The sequence below is a fragment of the Camelina sativa genome, chromosome 16 (genome assembly GCF_030686135.1).
Source record: "Camelina sativa cultivar CO46 ecotype springtype chromosome 16, ASM3068613v1".
In the NCBI taxonomy this organism is placed as follows: domain Eukaryota; kingdom Viridiplantae; phylum Streptophyta; class Magnoliopsida; order Brassicales; family Brassicaceae; genus Camelina; species Camelina sativa.
The window spans coordinates 18,822,318-18,844,802 of NC_141895.1; the positions used below are offsets into that span (position 1 = coordinate 18,822,318).

Below are 22,485 nucleotides of genomic sequence, written 5' to 3' on the forward strand. Positions count from 1 at the left end.
GCATTAACTGCTTCCGGAAGCGACTTGGTGATATTTACAATGGTAAAAACTTTTGCAACTTCCAAGTCTCTGAGGTTGATAGTGGCAGGGTGACAAAAGACCGGATGTCCCACAAGACTTGCTATATGCTCCAAAGCTTCTTGTGAGAAGAACTGAGGAGGAACGCCTCTAAATTCAAGCCAGACCGGATTTTTGTTAGCTCATGCATCACCGGGGTGAGTCCAGGTTCCCAATCTGCAACAAACATGGATTGTCCCTCAATGTGCCACACCCTCTGGGCGAGAACCAGTCTGCGAGTTTCCTCACAAGGTATACGGATAAGAACAGACTTAGGCCCTTGCTTGGAGATAGTGATGTCTCGTCTCTTGCGACTCCAGATTCCATTGAGGATGGCGTAGAGGGCTCCTTTCGAGGGAAGATTTCAATGAAATTGTCCAATGATAAAATCCTTCCAGCGGCTTTGGTTCTTTTGAATCACCGCGTTAGGGATTTTGACACATAGTTCACCAGATTCTAAGGTGATAGCGGTACCTTTCTTCTCCATCTTGCCCGAGGGGCCAACAAGCATTTCCTTCCAATTAGCTAGAGCTGAGATCTGAGCGGAATCAGCGGCCATGGAGTCTTCGTGGGCTTTCGAGATTTGAGGTCTCGATTCACTTGCTGCAGGAAAGATCTTGTCGACTTAGAACCAGCCTTGACGGAGTCCTTGATAGAGGCGGAGTGGGAGCTGGGGCTTTCATCGCCGCAGAGGGGGCAGCAGGACTCTCGTCTGCTATCTTAGGGGAAACCAGATATGGGGACGGGGGAGGATGGAAGGAAGCGGGGGCAGGGACTGAGGAGGCTGAGGAGGAGGGTTTAAGAGGAGAAGAGCGCTTTTTCTTGGGCTTAATCATCGGAGGAGGGTTGCCGGTGCCGAGATCGGCAACGGCGGCTTCGAAATGAAGGGGGTCAGGAAATCGTCTTTTCTAGAGAGAAAAGGGTTTTTTAAAACCGGTACATTTTGCCTTCGAATTTTCCGGTACTACTTAATTAGATTTACTTTTACAGCTTACTTAGATTTAAAAATTTAGGGTCTAACCTTTATATATTTGATTATTTTTTTATATAATTTAGAGTGTTTTCACAACTCATTTATTTTTATATAAGTCACAGCTTTACTTATATTAGATATTGTAGAAATTTGTAATTGAATGCATCGAGATTGACACTAAAAATGATTAGAAAAAGGATATTTTTAAAAAATATTTGTAAAAAATGGTAACATTTCCTTTTAATATATTATAAAAACAATCTTTTCGAAAAATAATATATATACAAGGCCACAATTTTATAATTTGCCTTGAGCTTCTATTGATCTTAGAACTGCACTCAATGCAATAAACCATATTTTCTCGAAAACCTTCATATGGTAAAGGTTCTCTCTTTCATGTCTCAATTTTACTAAAGGTGTTTGGGCATAAACCACTATCCTGGACAAGAATCTAAAGTGAAGTGTCTCACTCACCACTAATTACCAAATCACCACTAAGCTATTTCTAACTTTTCTCTAGAAGCAAAAACTTTTTTCTAGAACCTTAACTTGTAGTCAACTTGCTTAAGAGATTTTAACTTCTCTTAGGTCAACTAAAAACGTTTACAAATTATAATGTGGATAATCTTCTCTCTCTTTTTTTTGGGTCTAATATGGTCAAATTGTCTATCCAATACGGTTTTCTATTTTTGTATTATTACAACAACTAGTTTACATATTACACTATAAAGTTACTACTACATTTAGATAAATCGTTATCAACCATTTGATATCTCATCTTCGTCTATAAGTTTTTTTCACCAACAATTTTGACGCTTCTCTTCTCTAGCTAATCCTGTATTGAAGGTCTTTTTGGGTGCGTATGTCCAGCTCCAATCGAAAACAAGTATAAATTTTTATTTTCTTCCATATTTCTCTCTCACAAGTCTTGAGAAAACATTATTTTTTTCTTGTGCTCAAAAAAAAAGTTCTAACAATTCACGTCGAGAAAATCTGTTGAATTTGGTATAATTGTTATTAATAAAACTGAAAATATATGGGAATGGGCCGGTGTTTAAGGCGGAGGGGACGTCGTTCCGGGATCAACCGTACGCCGAACAGCTTCCTCAGGGACTATGGACCACCGGTCTTTGCGATTGTCACGAAGATGCTCACATTTGTACGTTTCAAAACGTATCTCTTCATGTTTGATTGATCTTTCTATCTTCTTTGTTGTATCAAATCAAATGGGTTTGTTTCTTGTTTTAGGTGTTCAGACAGCTATAATGCCATGTATCTCCTTCGCTCAAAACGTCGAGATCGTTAACAGAGGAACCATATGTAAGAAACACCGTAATTTACGTTTAATATAATCATATCAAATTTGTTTGTGTAAAATAAAATCTAAAAAAGTTGGATTTGGGGAAATGCAGCTTGTATGAACGCAGGTTTGATTCATCTAGCGTTAGGCTTTGTGGGTTGTTGTTGGCTTTATGCGTTCCCAAGCCGGACCACGCTTAGGGAACATTTCGCATTGCCTGAGGAACCATGCCGTGACTTTTGGGTCCATATCTTTTGTACCCCATGCGCTATTTGTCAAGAATCTAGAGAGCTCAAGAACCGCGGCGCTGACCCTTCCATCGGTATTCTTCTAAATCCTTTAACGACATCTTTAAAAAAAAAACAAATTCAAAGACCAGATGCATATATTGTAAGCAAGGTTGTTTTTTTGGTTGAATAAATTTAACATTCATTCAAAGAATAAAAAAATAATAACAAAAACAAAAACATAAAATTAAGGTTCCACAAGATTCACAAAATACAATGGGAGTGATTGGTAACCACTTTACAAAGTGGTACAAAGCTGTACCAACATACAGCTTTAAATTAAAGCTTTACCAATCACAAAAACTTTACTAAAAACTTTATCAAAAGCTTTATTCTCAGCTTTTTTGTACAGCTTTCATTTACAGTTTTTTTACCAATCAGACCCATTTTCTTTTTTGGTGATTTTCAGGTTGGCTTTCGAATGTAGAGAAATGGAGCCGAGAGAAAGTGACTCCTCCCATAGTAGTACCTGGCATGATTCGCTAGCTGATATACTTGTCATACGATGTAGCCATTATCTCTTACGGTTTTTAACTTTTATGTAGATAATGTAAGCTTCTTGTGTATCTCAGATTAGTTAGGGGAAAGTAAATAACAAAAGAGACGTTGATTGATTCTGAATGGTAACGTTCACTACCGACTAAATAAACAGATGATCTAAGACGCTAAAGAGGAGAGAGCTTTTGGTCTTTTCATTAAAATATGTGTATGAAAATCTTGAGACCAGAACTATGCTTTCCTTTGGTCATGACTCATATAACAAGGCTTCTCTAGTCTCTAGGTCGGGCTAACCATAGAGAGCTAAGTGCTCTAAGCCGAGAAATATAGTCGTGGATGACCAAAAAAGCGCGAGCAGCTTGTCGTGTGGTGAGAATTCTGTGTAGCTGTTGCAGAGTTTGTTGCCTTAATAGATCTGCCTGCAAAGACATAACAACCTTTTTCAGGTTCTTGATTTGTAATGCCAATTGTTGTTGAGAAAGAGAGAAAGGCTTTGTGTTTTTTTTACCTGGCGAAGGAAGTTTTCGAGAGTGCCAAGTTTCCCCATAGGCATAGCCATATGACCCATATAGTCAGCAACATTTGCTGAAGAGTTTGGACCCATTGAAGCAGAGGAAAGTGTCTCAAGAAGCGATTGTTGCAGGGCTTCCATGCCTTGTGACAATGCATCTTCTGCTTGCTGAGACGACTGTTGAAGGTTGCAGATGCCTATCAACTGCTGATCAGTCAACGGATCGACATGGTTCCCCAATATCTAACAGAACATAGTTACCAAAATATGAAAAAAAAAATGAACAAAACCAATGATTGTGAAAACAAATGTTAAGAACCTTTTCTTTATTTACCTTAAGTAACTCAGATGATCTAAATCCACCTAACCACATGAAAAATCTCTCAGCAGGCGTCTTCCACATGCCTGAGAGCATATGAAAGACGTCAACTTTAGTGCCAATTCCTTTTAGCCTGAATATTTCATTGTAGTGACTCATCACAGCATCTACTAGCATGCGTAGCTCGTTGTCACCTAACTGAGAATTCACACCCGATCTTAAGTCATTGATCAGCCTTTGATGTTCCTCTTTCCAGCGTGTATATTCCAACTCAAATGAAAAGACACCTACAAACATAAAAAAAACAAAACTTCATCCTTAGTAAGAAGATCACTTCCATGTTACCAAACGAGCCAAGAAGTGTTTTATGTGGGATTCTGAAAAGTCTTACCATTTCCAGCTGGCAAGTGTGTGTGATTCGCTGTAACTCCGCTTTCAACCACACTTCCCTGAATACAAGAGAAAACCATTAATACAAATCAGTAAAACTTGAAGCTTACAGAGATAATTTCAAGAAGTTAATAGTTTTGAATTAGTCAGTTTTAGACCTGTTGGCGAACTCGTTCGAGCTCTTCCTCTAGCTGCGCAAGCCTGACTCGACTATTCTCAAGTTGCTGAACATATGCCTATTAAGATACAATGCAATCCAAAATATGAAGTAAATACAAATTTAGTGGAAGATGAAAAAAACACAGTCTCATGAATCAGCTACACTATATACCTTTTTCCTCAATCGACTTTTCCTAGCAGCCTCACGGTTCTGAGCCAGTCTTCTAAGTGTCTGCCAAGAACTCGATACATCAATGCTCATTCCACCCAAAAACAGATCCAAAACTCAAGTAAAAAATTTAGAAAATCTACCCTTTGTTCACTAGATTTCACCTTGGATTGATCTGAACAATTTGTAGCCAAAACCATCCCTTGATGACCTCCATTTAACTATATAACACAAACAAACAATATGCATCAATGTAACTGAAAGCCATGGGCCAGTAGTAAAAAAAGCATTATAACTTTACAAGCAATTCCATTTTTTCAAAAGCCATGGGCCACTGAATTCCGTATTATATATCAATAAAAAGCAAGAAACTTTACAAGCAACTACAATTTATTAAGCAATGGGTCAAGTAAAGTTCATATCATCATCATACACATAAAAAGGAAGAAACTTTACAAGAACTTTGTAAGTTCAACACACCAAATCATCCAGGGTGTGTCACATTAGACCAAAAGAACCAAAAAAAAACAGACATAATCTGAGCAAACAATATAGATCGAATTCCAAGGTGACATATCAATGAGGAAAAAATTTATAAAAACCAAAAGGGACAAAACAAAACTCCAAAGTGAAGAAACAAACAGAAATGGGAAAAAAAAACAGAATCTTTTAATCTTATTTTTAGCAGATGGTTTAAACGAAGAAGACAAAGGAACAAAACCTGAGTCTTGTCATCAGTATCAATATCTGTGGAAGTGTCAGTATGTTGACTGTTATCAGCCATAGCTGAAACCGAATCACACCAGTTCTCTAAACTGCCGTTCACTTCTCCTCCTCCTCCTCCTACTAACCTTGTCCCTTTCTGGTATACTAACTGTCCTGTATCCAAACACTCATCTTCTACTTCAAGTCTCTCCCTCAAGCCACCACAATCCATACCCTAAAACAGAGTAATACATACATACATAGAACAAAGCATCAGAAAAAAGAGAACTCTTTTTTTGGTTTCTTATTATAAAATTTGGGTTTGGTGAAAAGGAATCAAACTCTTACCGTATCAAACGTCGTGTAGTGTAAGTTGGCTGAAGAAGCAATAGTGACATCTGCAAAAGAAAAATGGAACAACCAAACTTGAGATTCCTCCAACAAAGCTTAAACCTTTTTTGTGTACTTGAGTTATGTAAAAGTAAGATGAGAAAAAAGAAGCTGACTTGGACTTAAATCGATAGCTTCATCATGATGAAACCCATTGACTGGTTGATGAAACTCTTCAAGACAAGTATCTCCTCTGTTTTAAAAACAGAGAAACAAGAAAAAAGATTAGTTTTTTTATTTATTTTTTTATGTGTCTAAGCTTTTGAAGATTTGGGAGATGTTTGTTTATTACCTGAAGAAGTAAGAGGATTGAGAGTAGAAATCAGGGTTGAAAGGAACGGTCTTGAAGCTGCTCTGCATTGTTTAAAGAAGAAGAAGACAAACACACAACAACACACCACACCAACAAAATCAGAGAAAAGAAAAAGAAGTGAGCTTTCGTCTAGAGTTGGGGTTTCAGAAAGTTAAAAGAGAGGGAGAGATGAAAAAATTCATTAAAGAGGTGAAAAGATGGCGAATCAGTACGGCTTGAGGTGGAGGAGGATTCATCATTATTATAAATAATAAAAATAACGAATTATATATAGAGACAGAGACAGAGACACAGAGAGAGAGAGAAGAATCAGAGAAGAGATTATGAGATTTTAATTTTGATGATAAATAAATTAAGGGCTTGACTGGTTCTCCCGCTAGCTCCCGCAAACGCTGCGTTTGCGTTTGCGGGCGGTTGCTAGCGGTTGGGGCCAATCACACAAAACGCTCCCAATCGCTTTCAGTCGCTTCCAATCGCTCCCAACCATTGAATTCCAAAAGCTAGTTCCCGCAAGCGTTTGCGGTTGCGGGCGATTGCGGTTGGAATAATTTTTAATAAAAAAAAAAAAAAGAAAAAAAAAAAACCAACGATAAATTTTTTTCTATCTTCTATATATGTTTATCACCTTCTCAACCCTAACCAAGCCGTAACCCTAGTCTCTCAAACCTCCAAGTTATGGCGTCAACCCAAGGTGATGAAAATCAAGATGGAAACGTAAGTATTGAATCTCTTTTATCATTCATTATATGTTATATATGTGTAACTCTTTCTATTTTTTTCATAGCATCATCTTTTTCATTCTATATATTGTTTTGAGTTTGGTGATTGAATATATGTCTCAACTTGTTTTCTCGAATAGAAAATTACCTGGTCAGACGAGATGACTCGTTTGTTGTTAGATTTGATAACGCTAGAGAAACAAGCTGGAAATTCCAGAGGCAAAAGTTTGAGTGAGAAAGGAAAAGAAAACGTTCTTACAGAATTTAGAAAGGAATTTCCACTAAACTTAAACTGGAACAAAATTAAGAATAGACTTGATACTTTAAAGAGGCAATATGAACTATATCGTAAAATCACGTTTGGAGCAACTGGACTCGGAGTTAATCCAAGGACAGGAAGTCTTGATGCCCCTGATCATTGGTGGAAAGATAAAATTAAGGTATGTAACCACATATTTGTGTAATTATTAATTTCTTGTTTTGTATTTTCATTGATTGGAATTTTGTTTTTGGTTTATAAGGCTTATCCTGAAGCTTCGAGACTCCGGTCGCACCCACTGCGGTTTATACCGCTTCTTCATGTGGTCTTCCGAGATGAAACGGTTGTGGTGGAGGAGTCATGGCAACCAAGACGTGGTGTAAATCGTCATGCTCCATTAGTTGACGTAAGTGAGACTGAACGTACAAACGAAGAAGACGAGAGAGAAGATATGATGCGTGAGAACGAACCTCATCATATGGAAACAGAAGACCCAGATTGGATGTCACAAATTCCGAGGGAAAACTCTGCAAATCCAAATTCCGAGGCGGAACCATCATTTGCATCCAAAGAGACATCTTCTACGCACACTCAGGAGAAAAGAAGTCGAAACCGAAAGCGTAAACAAAATCCAGTAGACTCGACGCTCGACCGTATTGCTACTACTATGGAAGACCGAAATGATATTCTGGAGCAAATGACAAATGCAAAGTCAAAATCTCAGTCAACAAATTCAACTGAAGAACAAATGGCTCTTGTTGTGAAACATGTGAGGGCAGTACCGGATCTGGTTCCGATGTCGGAGCTTTATTGGGCATCTCTTGATCTTATTGCAACAAATGATGTTGTGCGCGGTTTATTTCTTGCTCTCCCAGATGACGAGAAGCTACCTTTTCTAAAGAGACAAACCAAGGAGTCTCGTAATGATTTTGCTTGATGATTAGCTTTGGTTTTGTTGAGTTAATCTTTCATGGAATTTTTATTTCTTGTTTGCATTTTGTTTACGACATTGAGGATTGTCTTTGGTTTTGATTTGACTTCAGTTTTTGTTGGCCTTTACAATATAATATTTTCTATTCATTTATTATGCAAGCGGATGCTTTTTAAGAGTCAAAATGTAACAAGAATTTAATTTGTTACAGGAAGGAAGTGACATGGAGTTGAACACAGTCAGAGAAATAATAGAAGCAGATGACCAAGTTATTGAAGCAGTAATCTGCATTGATCTTCTGGATTATTATCATAGTTATAAAAATAATCCAGAAGATCCACGGTATCAAGCACATGTTTTGCCATTTGTCACATTACTTGATGCAATATTTGGTGATAGACCAAATGCATAAAATAATAAACATTTCACAATGAATTTTATTTGTTTTTCTAAATAATTATTGTATTTTTTTATGATTTTTAATTATTAATCAAGTTTAAATTTTTTTTTGATATTTTAAAACATTTTTATATTATATATCACATTTATTATGTTCTAACCGCTATTGCACCCGCTGGTCAACCAGTCGTAAACCTCCCGCAAACGCACCAATTTTAAAACGCTAAACCAGTCGTTCAAAACGCTTTATAACGCTTGAAACCGCAATCGCCCGCTTCCGCAATCTCCCGCAACCGCAGCGTTTGAACCAGTCAAGCCCTAAATGAATTGCGTCTGAGAGGGTGGGATTTTAGTTTCCCAATAACCAACACACACACCCACGTATCACCCTTTTTTATTTTTAATTTCTTTCTATTATTATTATTATTATTATTATTACTACTACACTCTGTTTTTCTCTTTTGGTAAATGTATCATTTTACTATAATTTGCTGTCTTGTATTCATTTGGTTTTGAAACATTCGTGAACATTTCCATAATCATAACTCTTTTCAGCTTTCATTTTGCGCTAATGAAGGGGGGATTATAGTTTCCCAATCACCAACATACACAAAGAAAATCTATTGTTATTATTACTGTTTTCTTCTTTTGGTATGTTACATTTACTACTAACTTGCTGTCTTTTGTGTGTCATATAGTTTTGAAACACTCTTGAAACTTTTCCATAATTCATAACTCTTACAGCTTTGATTATGCTCTAATGAAGGGGATTATAGTTTCCCAATCGCCAACACACAGATACAACTACGGTTTTTTTTTCAGTATTTTTAAAATTCTTTTGTTATTATATATGACTCGTTTTTGCTCTTTTGGTATGTGTATTTACTAAGTTAATATTTTTGTGTTGTGTAGTTTTGAAACATTCGTGAGTATTTCCATAATTTATAACTCATTCAACTTTCATTATTCGCTAATGAAGGGGGGATTCTAGTTTCCCAGAGTAACCAGCACACACACTTACGGTACCACCTTTTTCCAGTATTTTTAAGGGTGTTATTTTACTAATTTACAAACATTTTAAATCATAAATAAGATCTTTTGTTATTATTACTCTTTTCTCTTTTGGTATGTGTATTTACTAATTTGCTGTCATGTAGTTTTGAAACAGTCATGAGTTATGCGTTAATGATCAAGGACATGTGTGATATTCTCACTGATATATGCAGTTGGACTGACTTCAGATTATATTTTCTCATTAGTGCGATGGGAATGTAGGTGAATTGGTTAAATTATTTGTCACATAGAGAAGTACTAGTTGTTTCTTGACTTATTATAAAACTTCATAAGTAGGGAGTTCTTTATTTTTAGGCTCTGTAAAACGTTTTTTCTTATCCATATCAAAACATTATAGTACAAAAGTTTTAATCATCGTATAAAGCTTGCTTAAAGTCTCTTTTTTATTCCTTCCTATAATATTCCCCATATATAATTACATGAGAGACATAAAATCATGCACATAAACAATAAAGAAAACAGACAACAAAAAATTAAATTTAAGTAAACCCTACTTTGAAGTTCGATGTTAATTGTTTCTAGTCGGTTAGTTTAAAGTTAGAAAATGTGGGGAGGACAATCGCATTCGAATGTCTCGAGTGTCTTTCGATAATTTAAATACATAAATTATATAATAGTAATTGTTATTATTACAAATAAGAAAACATAACTTTTCTATATGCATGGAATAAAAATGTGTATATATTTTGTGTATGTATATGTAATGGAGAGCCTGGATGTTTTCAGATACAGAGAGTGTCATTTCCATCTTGTTTTACTGTCTGCCAAAGTTGAAAATGGCCTCTCGACCACTGCCACTCTCAGTTTTCATTTTTTATTTTCTCATGCACAAAAGATTTGTTTTAAAACTTCGAAATTTGCTTTTTTTCTTTTTATATTTAATTTAATTAATTAACTAGCAAAAATAGGAAAAGCTTATTATGACTTCTTCTAATCGATTAGTCAAACTTGTAATTAAGATACTCATGAATCATGATGATGTATTGTTGAAACGATGCGTTTTTTTATTCTCTGCTTCTCTCCTGTAAAATTGTCAAAAGCTGTTATTTTCACAATGAGTATTTTTTATTTAATTAATTTACTTATATTAAGTTAAAATTAAAAAAAAAAACAGATATTAATAAGATCTAGTTACCATAAAACAGGCACTAGTCTGGCTGGCTGTGGCTTCTGCCCTGAAGTTGAGTGAATTCTAACAGGATCTCTATTTAATGACTAAAAAAGAAAACCATATTAACTTTATATTCAGTGGACCGATGAAACAAGAGCATTAAAAAGAAAAGCTTTGCTTGAAAGAAACATCTTCCTCATATATAAATGTAGAAACTATTACTAGCTTTGTTTTTTATTTTTATTTTAATGATGAACTCACAAATTAAGTATTAACATTTATTACTGTCTCCCCTATTCTAAAACCAGCAACTCTCGTTTCTCTCGGAGGCTACCATTGACTTTTCTTTTACCAAAAACATTCACTCATAACTTGGAAAAATATGCAAATGTTGTTATTTGGTATAAACCGGGGGGAGGGGGGGGGAACGTACCAATAATGAAATGGTTTTGGACAAGAGAGTAGTAGTAGTAGTACTTAGTACCATTGGCAGAGTCAATGACGTCTAGGCTCTGTTTAGTCTTGTGGGTATTTCTTATTTTTAACTCGTCAGAATCCGATCTTGTCCCTTTCTCTTCTCTTCTCTTCTCTTCTCATTTCTTTTGATTTTTTTTTTTTTTTTTTTTTGGGACAAGTAAGTTAATCGTGAGAACATTTCGCTGCATTCTATGTACCATTTTTTTCACTTTTTTTTCTTTTTTTTTTTTCTTTCATGAAAGTTTTAGAGCCTCTTTCTCCTTTTCCGAAGTTATATTATAAACAGTACATTTGACCAAAACAAATCTTCCGCAACTTCTTATTGATGATTTGACAAGAAGAGAAAAAAAAAGAAAGAGTCATCACTTAGCTGTGGAGCATAAAGACTATTAGCCATAGTACTTGTAAGCCAACATAAGAAAATACTGAGGCGCCCTAGAGCTTTGGTTTCAGTAGGGTGCAATACCGGGACTATTCCATCAACATTTCTGTATATCTTAACCTTTATAACGTCTGTCAGATAATTAAGTATTCAGAGATCCATGCATATACTTGTACGAAAATTTACTATATGGAACAAGATCATATAGTGCTCACTGGTTGATGACTGTTTAACTATGAGTCTACAAAAAATAAAGATTTGGTCTCATTACTCTTAGTTTCATGTAACTTTTGTGGTACTTATGGTTTCTTAGCAACACATCGTTTAGTTTAGCGAAAGAGAAGGGTACATTCTCCATTATGTTCTTTACACCCTTAGTTTTTTTAATCAGGTCCCTCCACAGTTTAACACTTAATATATTCGAAGCTACTTAGGTAACCTTCATCACTGTGGAGAAACAACCAACATAAGCTATATAACTTAGGTAACCTTATCTATTGTCTCATCTATTTTTGTTCTTAATAAAAAAAAAACCCTTCTGATTTTTTTTTGGTATGAAAAAAAAAAACCCTTCGGATTTGTGTAACATAACTCATGTATGGTTCCTATGTACTAATTGCCTCTAATGGAACATTAATAAATTGAACACACATTAATTAAATTACTCTATGAGTCAACTTGTCAAAGCTAGGTTCGTTCCAGTGAGTCCTACAAAGCAAAGATCTTCGAATCGCATTCTTCCACGTGGCAAGATCTGACCAATGAGAATCTTTCTTTTTTCTTAACACAGTCCTTATGCTCTCCACACTCCCCACCAAACAGATCCCAAGAAGAAGAAGAAGAAAAAAAAACATTTACCTTCTCTTACGCGACTATAGGTAAGCGCGCGTCGCCGGCAACAGATTCGCTCCGCCGTGATTCTCGCCAGTCATGGGTTCGCTTTTGCAGGTTTTTGAAGCTATTCTCTTCTTCTCTCAAATTCAAAGTTTTATACTTTTGGTTTGGAATCAAAGCTAAATTGATGAAGGGGTTCTTCTGTAGGGTTTTACTAAATCACTCGCTATGACTTTCCTCTCCGAGATTGGTGACAAAACGTTCTTTGCTGCTGCTGTAAGTTCTCTATATACTCAAAAGCTTGAAGCTTTAGTAACATTTCGAATCCAAATTTTGCGTTGATGATTCGTTTCTTTGTTTAGTTTTTGAGAATTTTAAGCTAATTTTAGATGTTGATGTGGTTATGTTCTTTGATCAAAGCTGTTGAACTTTTTTGTTATCAACATGAACAGTAGTAGTAGCTTTCTGTAGGGATGATGTTTTCTTCTGTGGAGCTAATGTTTTTACTCTGAACCAGATTTTGGCTATGCGTTATCCTAGGAGACTTGTGTTGGCTGGTTGTTTATCAGCTTTGATTGTAAGTTTTTTTTTTCCTATGTCTTAATTCAATTGTTGAGTTGAGTTCAATGGAGAAAAAAGCTCATTTTGTTGCTTATACTTTAGGTCATGACTATTCTATCTGCTACACTCGGTTGGGCTGCTCCAAATCTGGTAACATATTTGTGAAGATGTTTTGTGTCTGTTACTGTAGAATCTTTATGAGCTTGCAACTAGAAAGACGCTGATTCGAACTTACAATTTGCAGATCTCTCGTAAATGGACTCATCATATAACAACATTGTTGTTCTTTGGCTTCGGGTTATGGTCTTTGTGGGACGGTTTTAAAGAAGGAGGGTAAGAGAATTTAGATGACTTTGAGGAACAATACTTGTTTCTACAAATTTCTGGTAGCATTTTCTCATCCATATCTGGTTTTTATTTATGCAGGGGTTCTGAAGAATTGGCAGAAGTTGAAGCAGAACTGGTTGGTTGTTCTTCTTGTAAATCTTTTTTCATCTTTAGAGACAATGCTTTTGGGTTGACACTTGTTCAATATCATAGGATTCTGATATGAAGAAGACTAAAGATCAATCGAAAAAAGACAGCAGTAAGGTATGGAACTTGATCTTAAAAAAAGATTCAAGACTGCTTGAGGGAGGGCACGCAAAGGTTTATATAATTTGTTTTCTGATGTTGTAGATTGAAGATGAACAGAAAAAGCAGAAAAGACCATTCCTTACTGCATTCTTCTCTCCCATTTTTCTCAAGGCGTTTTCAATTAACTTCTTTGGTGAGTGGGGTGACAAGAGTCAGGTAACTTTCCGTCTGCATCATTTTGCTTGGTTCCACTTTTGCTAGCGCTTCACATACTCACTGTTACTTGCTCTATTTCTAGCTTGCGACTATTGGTTTGGCTGCAGATGAAAATCCAGTTGGCGTGGTCCTTGGCGGAATTTTGTAAGCCTTCTACACATAATGATTTATATCAAACTGATAGCTCTTTCTCTACTGCTTACTAATCTCTCTGCTTGCACAGGGCACAAACATTGTGCACCACAGCTGCTGTGCTTGGTGGCAAGAGCTTAGCATCTCAAATATCCGAACGAATTGTAATGTTCTATGATATCCCTCTCTTTATTCAGTTATTAAAGCAAAGTTCTGATGTGTAAGAGTTTTGATCAAATGGGTCTAATGTGTTGCAGGTGGCTCTTTCCGGTGGGATGCTTTTCATTATTTTTGGCATCCAGTCGTTTCTTACTCCGGTTGATGCTTGATACCTCCATATGGTAATTCACTTAGTTACAACTAAAATTGTTTTGGCAGTGACATAATATGTATACTCCTCTTTTTTTCCCTATGTCTCGAAACTGCAGGTTTCTTGGATTTGAATGCTTTTATTGACGAGATGAAGCGGAACCACGTCGCTACCTTACAATTGCTTAGATACATTACGAATAGTGATTACAGAATCAGAAAGATTCTTATGTAACACCATTTGACTTCAATAAAGTTTTGTTTATTTGCATTCGGAAGTTCCATATGACAAGAAAAGATAAAAACTTAAAACTCAACAACAGATCTATGTAGGGACAAGGTTCATTGCATATAGTAACAGTCTTGTACCAAATTTCTGATATTATATACATTAAAGGACTAAAATAGAGAGCCCTGGGAGGTGGGAAAATCTATACTGAGTTTTTAATTAGTTTCAGCAGCCTCCACCATCGGGTTCAACAGAACTAAGAAGGCCGTTACCACGCAGCTGCATACAGTGTTGCTCTGCATCGGCCTGAGCACAGACGATCACAACTGCAATACCGTTGATGTGGGCTTCTTGCATTATGTTAACTGCGTTGTCTACAGTCATACCTGGTATTACCTTCATCAACACCTGAACCACATATTCCCTCTTGTTGAAGTTGTCGTTGTGTAGTATCACCCTGTAAGGTGGAGCCATCTTCTTTGATTTCCTGAATCACACAGCAACGAAAGAATCACAATAGGCATTTTTTCAGACTGTCCAGCCTAAATCTTGATCAAAACTATGTAATCTTGATTACAATACATTATTCGAGAATCTGTCCTAGATGAATACTACTATTTAAGCATATGAATTTGGCAATTTGAGCATACCTCAAATCAAACTCGGATTCACGACCAGGAGTTGTTTTCTCTATAATGGGTTTGTCCAAGACACCACCTCCTTTACCTAATGCGGCAGATGTAGACAAGGTCATAAGAACACCACGACTCAAACATGGTCCTTTTGAGAGTGAATGTTTGTCCCCTGCACACATCCACGCAAGAGAGAGATCCGCTGTTACCACAACATATCAGAGAAAAAAATATCCCTAAGGTCGAAGATGACGTTTTTGCAATAAGGAGCCACTTTTTTTGTATTGAAGCTTATCTTGCTGCAGCACCCTCATCTTATATCCCAATAAACTGACTTAAAGTGTTTCTCAAGATTCAAGTGTGTTGCTGCACTAATGAACTTCACTAATACCTTAAGACTTTACAAGAATACTCAATCAAGCAAACAACTAAAAAAACTAAATCACAACTACAAAAGCCATAGAGATAATAAAGTGTCTGAATCTTTTTTAAAAAGGGAATTAGTCAGAACTCAGAAACATCAACACATCTTTTAAGAACATAACCTTTTTATCAAAAATTCAACTTCAATAAACACATAAGTGATTAAGTTCTATCTGTTCAAATAATAATTCTCTGTTTTGTTTCGGACAAGGATAGTTTCAGACAAGTTTAAAGCATGCCTCTTTCCAAACACCTAATTGTCCTCACATATGTCTAAACAATAAAAATCAACCGTCAAAATCAGTATGTAGCAATTAGAACGAGCAAATTAAACACAGAAACATCCTGAATTTGATTATTAAAGTTTCCAACTTTGATTTATGTTGATACGGAATCAGAGATAAGAGAAGGAAGAAGAAGAAGAAGAAGAAGAAGAAACCTGATTTAGAATTGAAGAGAGTGGATGGTGCGAGAGCTAATCTCCCACAAATCGTAGTCTCCATTGGTCTCTTCTTCGCTCGCTCTCGCTCTCTATCTCTCTCTCGAGTGCTTCTCAGTTCTCAAAAAACACAGAAATAATCAGGACCGAACAATTATAATCACAGAGAGAAAATTTTCAGAAATTGGTGTGGTTTATGGGCTTTCACGTTTGTGACTTTGTTCCCTTAAAAACGCTGCGTTTTAATTGTTGGGATTTGTTAACCACTTTGTCTGACCGTCTCGGTTTATTAAACCCGAATTCGAATCTCTAAAATATTTTCGGTTTAATTGTATCATACAAATATTTATAATCATTTTCACATTCACTCATTCTCTTCCACTTCTCTTTCATAATAACTCAAATCATTTTTAATTTCTTTTTGTTTTTAATTTCTTTTTTTTGTTGTATGGGTTACAAAAAAACAAATAAAATATCATTGTAATTATTTAATGCTAAATTTAAATTTTAGACACTACATGATATGTATCTTATATTGTTCTTATTTTCTAAGATTCATCTCTATTATCTATTTGGATTATGCATCTTAAATGTAATCATTCTCTCTTCCTCTCCCACCAATATCAAATGTTGTTATATCTCATATGTGTTGTAAGAGTTTGATTCTATATTTTAATTTAGAAAGTATTATACATATTTAACATTGTTTCAATTTTTATTTTATTTATATAAAAATAAAATATTTCTTTTTATATGTCATGCCTTTCTAATCTATTTGTAGTTATTTTTTAATTTTCAAATTCACATATGTTGGATTTAACAAAAAAAATCAAGTTTATTTGAGAATTAGATGTTTCTGTTCCTTTTAAATGATCAATGTATAACATATTATACTTTTGAATCAAATTATGGATCCGCCAACACTCACTTTTAAATTAAATGAGTTTTAATTTTAGGAGTTGGAAAAGTATAAAAGTTTGTTTGTAACTCCCATAATAATATCATAGTAGTGTTCACAATGAATTTAATTTAATATAATAGAACATGTTAAAAATGTATAAGTATGCACTTTTGTAACTCTCAAATAGTTAACTTTGATACATTGATTTCTGTATTATCTATTAAAAGAAAGACACATATCTCATTATAACCCTCATAGCTTCATATTTCAAATCTCACATAATTTTATAAATTCTACAATATCATTATTTTTCTTTGATTTAACCAATGATATCTTAACTTAATAAAAGTTTCAGATTATTTTAATAGGATATACATGTAATATATGATATATAGTTTAATTATTTTTTTCTATATGAAACATTATCATTTCATATAAATCAAAGTCCAGACACAATTAAAGATTTTAAGATAATCTATACTATTAATTGGGGAGCACACTTGAGGATAAAAAAAAAAAAAAAAAAACATAACATATATTCATGTTGCTAAACAGACCAACTTACTTACATAATTATAAAAAAAGAAAAACTTCCCTAAAACAATGGTAACAATTATTAAAAAACTAAATGATTAATTTTTTTATAATTCAAACTATTCCAGTATTTTAGGAAACTATATTAACTATAAATGATACATTCCTATATTTGATGAAACTATATTAATTACAAATAATAAATTCAAATATTTGACATATTGTCACTATATAAGAAAAATTACACCCAATAAGATTACAAAATGAAAAATTTAAATATTATAATAAAAACGAAATTATTTATATTAACAATTCCTTGAATTTTATATAGTAATTAAAATTTTATAAAATAATAAGAGATTTTTGCAATTAATAAAACTTATCATTTAAGATTCCATAACAACTGTATCTAATTAAATTTGAATAGTATATATGAAAATAACTTGACTTTAATTTAAACAGATGATTTATTTTAAGAAATCTTGAAATAAATCAGTAATTAGTTTACCAAATATCTAAAATTTAGGGATTATTTCTGAAACTCACCTTATATATTTACTCTTATCGGTTTAATAGGAATTGCAAAATCTAGACAATTAATTCATTATCCAAATCGAATCATCCATATAAATTCAAACATATTGTATATGCATTAACTGAAAAAATAAATAAGATTTTATATAGATTTTTGTTGTTTTAAACGTAAAGGTAAAAAATGTTTAGCCTGACTCTTTCCAGCCTATAAATAGAGTAATCGATTTAACATTCACATATCATATACAACACTCTACACTATTTTTGTTCTCTTTGTTTCTGCAAAATAAAAGAAAAAATTGTATGTGTCTTAGTATTTAAGTTTGCATATGCATATTGCTAACATCTACTATATTCTTTTTTTAGTTAACCAATACTATGTTCTATGTCATGTTTATTATTCTTATGAATTGTTAAAATTATAATTTTCTATCGTGTACATAAGCATATACAAATCAAGATCTTTTTCGAAAGCATACATTTTTTACCTAGAGATTGTATATAAGGGAGAATTGTGGTATGAACGGGTGTTCATCCAATTGACATAGCATCTGCAAAACAAGAAAATTACATTTGTTTGCTTAAAAGAAGTCCACATTTTTTATATGCCGGTAAGTCACAAAATACTATATTAGTGTTTGTTTTCTTCAGTTTTTATATAGATTTATTTAAGAAGTTCTATAGAACATTCTTATTAGGGTATGTAGTTGAGCCTTTAGTTAACATTATCAATTAACTTTAGAAACCAACACATAAAGGTACAATCTAATCTTCCATGACTGTATTGTAAATTTGTAATCAGCTGTATGTATTAAATTATATTATTTTTCTTATTTTTTTTCAAATATATGATGTGAACAGTCTTTTTTAAAATGACAATATAATTTGGGATGTATATGGAAAAGAAAGCAAACAGCACACATGGCAATAAAACTTTATAACATGAGTACCTTGAAATTTGTTTTTAAGTCATCATTATCATTAAAAAGTCTATTAATTTAAAAAAAAAAAAGATTACTCTACAAAATACCACATGAGATTAGAAAATTTAGAGAACAACATTCATTTTTCAAATTCTTAATAAATTTGGCCAGAGTTAATTTAAGAACATATATTTTGTACAATTCAAATATTTTTGGATTAAAAAAAGAAATAATTTTTTAAAAAAATTATAAAGAAAGTTTGGATAATTTCCATTAATTTTGTAATAATTAAATACTCAAACGAAAAATACGGATATCCTGTTAGAAGCTTTTCCTATTTATTTATTTTTGACAACCAAATACGAATATTCTTTGCTCAATCTCTTATCCGCTAGACTAATATAAATATTACCAAACAAATAATAATTTAAAAAATTATTATATAACAGAAATTTACATTTGGTGGATACGGTATGTCCAAAATATACATGCCTATGTTCTCTCACTTATAACTTATTTTTAATCTTTTCCAGGCCAAACGCTGGTCTGATCCAAGTCTTAAAGTACTGATTAACACTCAAACACCCAAATATTCATACACCAAAATGAAACTGAACCAAATGACAAAAATTTGGGTTACGGATGTTATACTAAATAAATATGTTTACACATACTAAATAAATAATTCTAATTCTTGACATGTTATATTACATGTTAATATACATTTAATGTTCTCAAATAAATCTTAATATTTCCAATTGAACTAACATAAGTTTAAAATAAAATAAAAATAAAAAATACATAAAATATGCTCTATAACAGTTAAAAATATTAAAACAAAAAAAAAACATAATCTAATATAGGTGAACCATATATAAAATAATAAGAATAAAGAAGTCAATTAATTTTGTAATATTTTTATTATAACATATGATATATAAGTATACTATGAATTATATTTATGTTTATTCCATACGGGAGTTTAAGAATGTATGTTTTCGTTCGGCCCCGTCCTGTTTTCGATCAAAAATATAAATTTGTCTCATATTCAAAATGTCTCATATTGGGAATGTATTCTTTTATGCAACAGAAATTTGAGAACAAGTGTAGGACATGATGGAACATGACAAAACAAAAAGAGAATTACGCCCACCCTTAAATATTCGTATTTGTCTCAAACGGATTTTTTTGTTGTTAACGGTTATATTTATTATTTGATAGTTCACAAATTTAATAGAATCCAACCAATTGATTTTGTTTGTAATCAGTCCAATTATTATGTTGTTCCGAATTTTAAAATTTTAGTGAAACCATTATTATTTCAAATTTTCAAACATTAATAAACTAAACCAAAAATCAAACTAGAATCTCAATTAGTGTGAGTTTGATTATAAATGCTAAAATAAATTGGTTTATAAACATAACCCCGCACATACGTGCGGGTCCGAACATAGTTCTCTATTAATCTATAGCTGATTAATCTCAGTTAGAACCTGATAAGTGTGCATACATATGTACAGTACAGTATTGTGGTTTAGAAAACAATTGTAAAATGATACTAAAATAAAAAGAATAACTCATGGTTAAAAGGACAATTCTCATAAATACAACAAAAATGATTTTTTTTCGTCCAAAAATACTGTTTTTAGTTTTATTTTTCATAAATACCATCAAAATATAATATTTTCTAAAATTATTAAAAAATTAAAACTAAAATTGTAATATTCAAAGCTAAACTTTAAATCCTAAACACTAGACTCTACCCCCTAAAAACTATACCTTAAATATAAAATTGTCAACCCAAACCTACAAAGATAAATTATATACTATCAATTTTTGTGTTTGTAGTATTTTTGAAAATAAAACTTTTGTGGTTTTGTGGTATTTCTAAAAAATAACTTAATTGTGGTATTTTTAGAAAAAAAAACAAAAATTAAAGTGTGGTTATTTTTTGTGGAATTCCTCTTGAAAAATGGTATTTTTATATAAAAATGGAAACTCAATTTTTTGTTTGATTATATTAAAAATTATATGGTATCACAACATTTTTGCTGGTATCACAACATTTTTTTCTATTTTTCTTTTCATTTTCCTATCCTAAGTCATTTTTTTATAATTTCACCGATTATTTACATATTAAATTTATGATTCATGTTCTTATTTATGTATGCCATACATAGTGTGCTAATATCTTTTTTTCCATAGTCAACAACAAAAAAAATTGAAATCAAAGGTTTACTTCTAATATCGAGACCTCAATATCCCAATTTTAGGTTGAATTAAAATCAAAACTTCTCATTAAATGTAAAATAAAGTTATGATGCCAGTCTCTATTTCTAGTCAGATCTAAATCATGTTGGAAAAACAACAATATTTTAAGTTAATTATTAAAAAAAATAACTTTTTAAGTGTTGTTATTAAAAAATTAACTTCTTAATTGTTAGGCCTTGTTCTTTTGATGATAGCTGATTCAGCGATAGCAACAAAAGAAAACTAGTGTATTTTTGTTACTTTAGACACAAAATTGCAGAAAATAATGATAGTGGTGTTTATAAAAAAGATTCAGCGACTCTTTTGGAACAATAACTGATCGCTTAATATTTCAGCAATGTCACTACTTCTTTCGACGACAGTTTTAACTGTTGCGATTCATTCCGACGACTATTTTAACTGTTCCAACAACAACTTTTAATATGTTCCGGCGACAATTTTTAATAGGTTTATGGCTATATAAACATTCATCTGCTGCGATCAACACAAACGTCCAGGAAGATCACTCTCATTTAAGCAAAAAATAATAGTCTAATGTGTCTCATACAAAAATTAAACACAATAAAAGGTCTCATACAAAAGTTAAACGCAATAAAAGTGAGCGGAGGAGTCTGTCTAGAATTAAACATAATAAAACTAGAAGAGACAGAGATGAAGCTAGTCTGATAAGTCTTGGTCTTCTCCAAGACAAGTAAGAGCGTTTTCAATGTCTTCAGACATAGTAAAGATCACCGGATGAGACTTCAAGAGCTGATCATCTGACTCTTTGTGAGAGTTTAAACTGATTATAAACACTATCTTACCTTCTAAATATATCATGTCTTGAAAAATACTCTCCACTCTAAAGTTCATTTTATATATGTTGCATGTTTTATTAAATATATTTTCTCATAAATTTATGGTTGGTCAAGGTAGTTAATATGGAAATTTGTATGTTTTGGGTTGGATTTTCGTAGGTCACATATGTATAAGAGAAATCATAAAGAAACTAGAAAATTTATTTGTAGCAAGATTTCTATAATGTCCTCTAATTACAAGGATAAAATGAAAATAATAGAATAATTGCTCACATGAATATTTGTGTTTGGTCAAGATGTGTGCACTTTAATCCCTTAAATTGGTTCGCATAGAAATCTGATTTTTTTTTTTTTTTTCATATTGTAGAGTATTCAATATATATATATATATATATTAAATATAATAAATAATTTTAGTAGAACTATTAGGATATATCGACTTAAAAACAACATCAGGTTTAATTGTTAAGTTGTTGTCCTTTCATCAAGTTTATGCAACTTTAGAAACGCGGGGATTTTGGATCTCACCCACATTGCTCTTCGGCGTCGTGTTTGATCATACTTATGTTTTGAAATCAAAGCATGTAAATGAATACATCATTTCCATCTTGTTCACATTGAGCAACGTGGAGAAAGTTTTCTAGCATTCATCTGCCAGCTTTTGTTTTTCTAGAATTTTGTCGAAACATATCGAGTTTTCGATGAATTGGAAGAGATCCTTTGAACTTCTTAATTTTTATTGTCGATTCTG

General features: G+C 32.8%; 5 protein-coding genes across 8 annotated transcripts; 3 read left to right on the forward strand and 2 right to left on the reverse strand.

Annotated features, from left to right (window-relative positions):
- Positions 1–2,044: 2,044 nt before the first annotated feature.
- LOC104750681 (protein PLANT CADMIUM RESISTANCE 12-like) lies at positions 2,045–3,234 on the forward strand (the record flags this gene model as incomplete). The annotated part of the gene is made up of 4 exons (XM_010472514.2): positions 2,045–2,189; positions 2,279–2,350; positions 2,443–2,652; positions 3,027–3,234. Coding segments are annotated over 4 exons (504 nt in total), but the record flags the coding sequence as incomplete, so codon positions are not given.
- On the reverse strand, positions 3,210–6,382 carry LOC104750682 (transcription factor PERIANTHIA). Of its 2 annotated transcripts, none has more exons than XM_010472516.2 (11): positions 6,051–6,382; positions 5,875–5,951; positions 5,717–5,766; positions 5,385–5,603; positions 4,807–4,884; positions 4,667–4,726; positions 4,494–4,571; positions 4,337–4,394; positions 3,961–4,232; positions 3,624–3,869; positions 3,210–3,534 (listed from the first exon to the last, which is right to left on the reverse strand). In XM_010472516.2, the coding sequence occupies exons 1-11, from the start codon at positions 6,116–6,118 to the stop codon at positions 3,388–3,390; spliced, it is 1,353 nt and encodes a 450-aa protein (XP_010470818.2). In that variant the 5' UTR covers positions 6,119–6,382; the 3' UTR covers positions 3,210–3,387. The 2 variants fall into 2 exon arrangements, with proteins under 2 accessions (XP_010470818.2, XP_010470819.2); XM_010472517.2 differs by having other exon boundaries at positions 4,828–4,884; positions 6,051–6,308.
- Positions 6,383–6,450: 68 nt separating this feature from the next.
- LOC104750683 (uncharacterized) lies at positions 6,451–8,216 on the forward strand. Its single transcript, XM_010472519.3, has 2 exons — positions 6,451–7,230; positions 7,312–8,216. Exons 1-2 carry the CDS (start codon positions 6,952–6,954, stop codon positions 7,984–7,986), a joined length of 954 nt encoding a protein of 317 aa, XP_010470821.1. The 5' UTR covers positions 6,451–6,951; the 3' UTR covers positions 7,987–8,216.
- A 4,002-nt stretch (positions 8,217–12,218) lies between these two features.
- LOC104750684 (GDT1-like protein 5) lies at positions 12,219–14,322 on the forward strand. Of its 3 annotated transcripts, none has more exons than XM_010472522.2 (12): positions 12,219–12,371; positions 12,465–12,533; positions 12,775–12,834; positions 12,921–12,968; positions 13,063–13,151; positions 13,245–13,281; positions 13,359–13,409; positions 13,497–13,610; positions 13,693–13,754; positions 13,834–13,906; positions 14,000–14,083; positions 14,171–14,322. In XM_010472522.2, exons 1-11 carry the CDS (start codon positions 12,354–12,356, stop codon positions 14,069–14,071), a joined length of 693 nt encoding a protein of 230 aa, XP_010470824.1. In that variant the 5' UTR covers positions 12,219–12,353; the 3' UTR covers positions 14,072–14,083; positions 14,171–14,322. The 3 variants fall into 3 exon arrangements, with proteins under 3 accessions (XP_010470824.1, XP_010470823.1, XP_087349648.1); XM_010472521.2 differs by having other exon boundaries at positions 12,226–12,371; positions 14,000–14,059; XM_087493522.1 differs by lacking the exon at positions 12,921–12,968 and having other exon boundaries at positions 12,253–12,371; positions 12,775–12,854; positions 13,036–13,151.
- Positions 14,323–14,337: 15 nt separating this feature from the next.
- Positions 14,338–16,057, reverse strand: LOC104750685 (ATP-dependent Clp protease adapter protein CLPS1, chloroplastic). Its single transcript, XM_010472523.3, has 3 exons — positions 15,775–16,057; positions 14,931–15,084; positions 14,338–14,767 (listed from the first exon to the last, which is right to left on the reverse strand). The coding sequence occupies exons 1-3, from the start codon at positions 15,836–15,838 to the stop codon at positions 14,506–14,508; spliced, it is 480 nt and encodes a 159-aa protein (XP_010470825.1). The 5' UTR covers positions 15,839–16,057; the 3' UTR covers positions 14,338–14,505.
- Between the last annotated feature and the right edge of the window lie 6,428 nt (positions 16,058–22,485).

Bases quoted from the DNA above. Each gene is read 5' to 3' on its own strand.
- LOC104750682 (XM_010472516.2), bottom strand. From the start codon at position 6,118: ATGCAGAGCAGCTTCAAGACCGTTCCTTTCAACCCTGATTTCTACTCT. The intron at 5,604-5,716 runs GTAAGAGTTTGA...ACTCTGTTTTAG, and splicing joins ACTACACGACGTTTGATACG to GGTATGGATTGTGGTGGCTT. The intron at 3,870-3,960 runs GTAAATAAAGAA...ATGTTCTGTTAG, and splicing joins GATCATCTGAGTTACTTAAG to ATATTGGGGAACCATGTCGA.
- LOC104750683 (XM_010472519.3), top strand. From the start codon at position 6,952: ATGACTCGTTTGTTGTTAGATTTGATAACGCTAGAGAAACAAGCTGGA. The intron at 7,231-7,311 runs GTATGTAACCAC...TTGGTTTATAAG, and splicing joins GGTGGAAAGATAAAATTAAG to GCTTATCCTGAAGCTTCGAG.
- LOC104750684 (XM_010472521.2), top strand. The intron at 12,835-12,920 runs GTAAGTTTTTTT...CTTATACTTTAG, and splicing joins GTTGTTTATCAGCTTTGATT to GTCATGACTATTCTATCTGC. The intron at 13,410-13,496 runs GTATGGAACTTG...CTGATGTTGTAG, and splicing joins CGAAAAAAGACAGCAGTAAG to ATTGAAGATGAACAGAAAAA.
- LOC104750685 (XM_010472523.3), bottom strand. From the start codon at position 15,838: ATGGAGACTACGATTTGTGGGAGATTAGCTCTCGCACCATCCACTCTC. The intron at 15,085-15,774 runs GTTTCTTCTTCT...GGATGTGTGCAG, and splicing joins TCTCTTCAATTCTAAATCAG to GGGACAAACATTCACTCTCA. The intron at 14,768-14,930 runs GTATGCTCAAAT...TGTGTGATTCAG, and splicing joins GAATCCGAGTTTGATTTGAG to GAAATCAAAGAAGATGGCTC.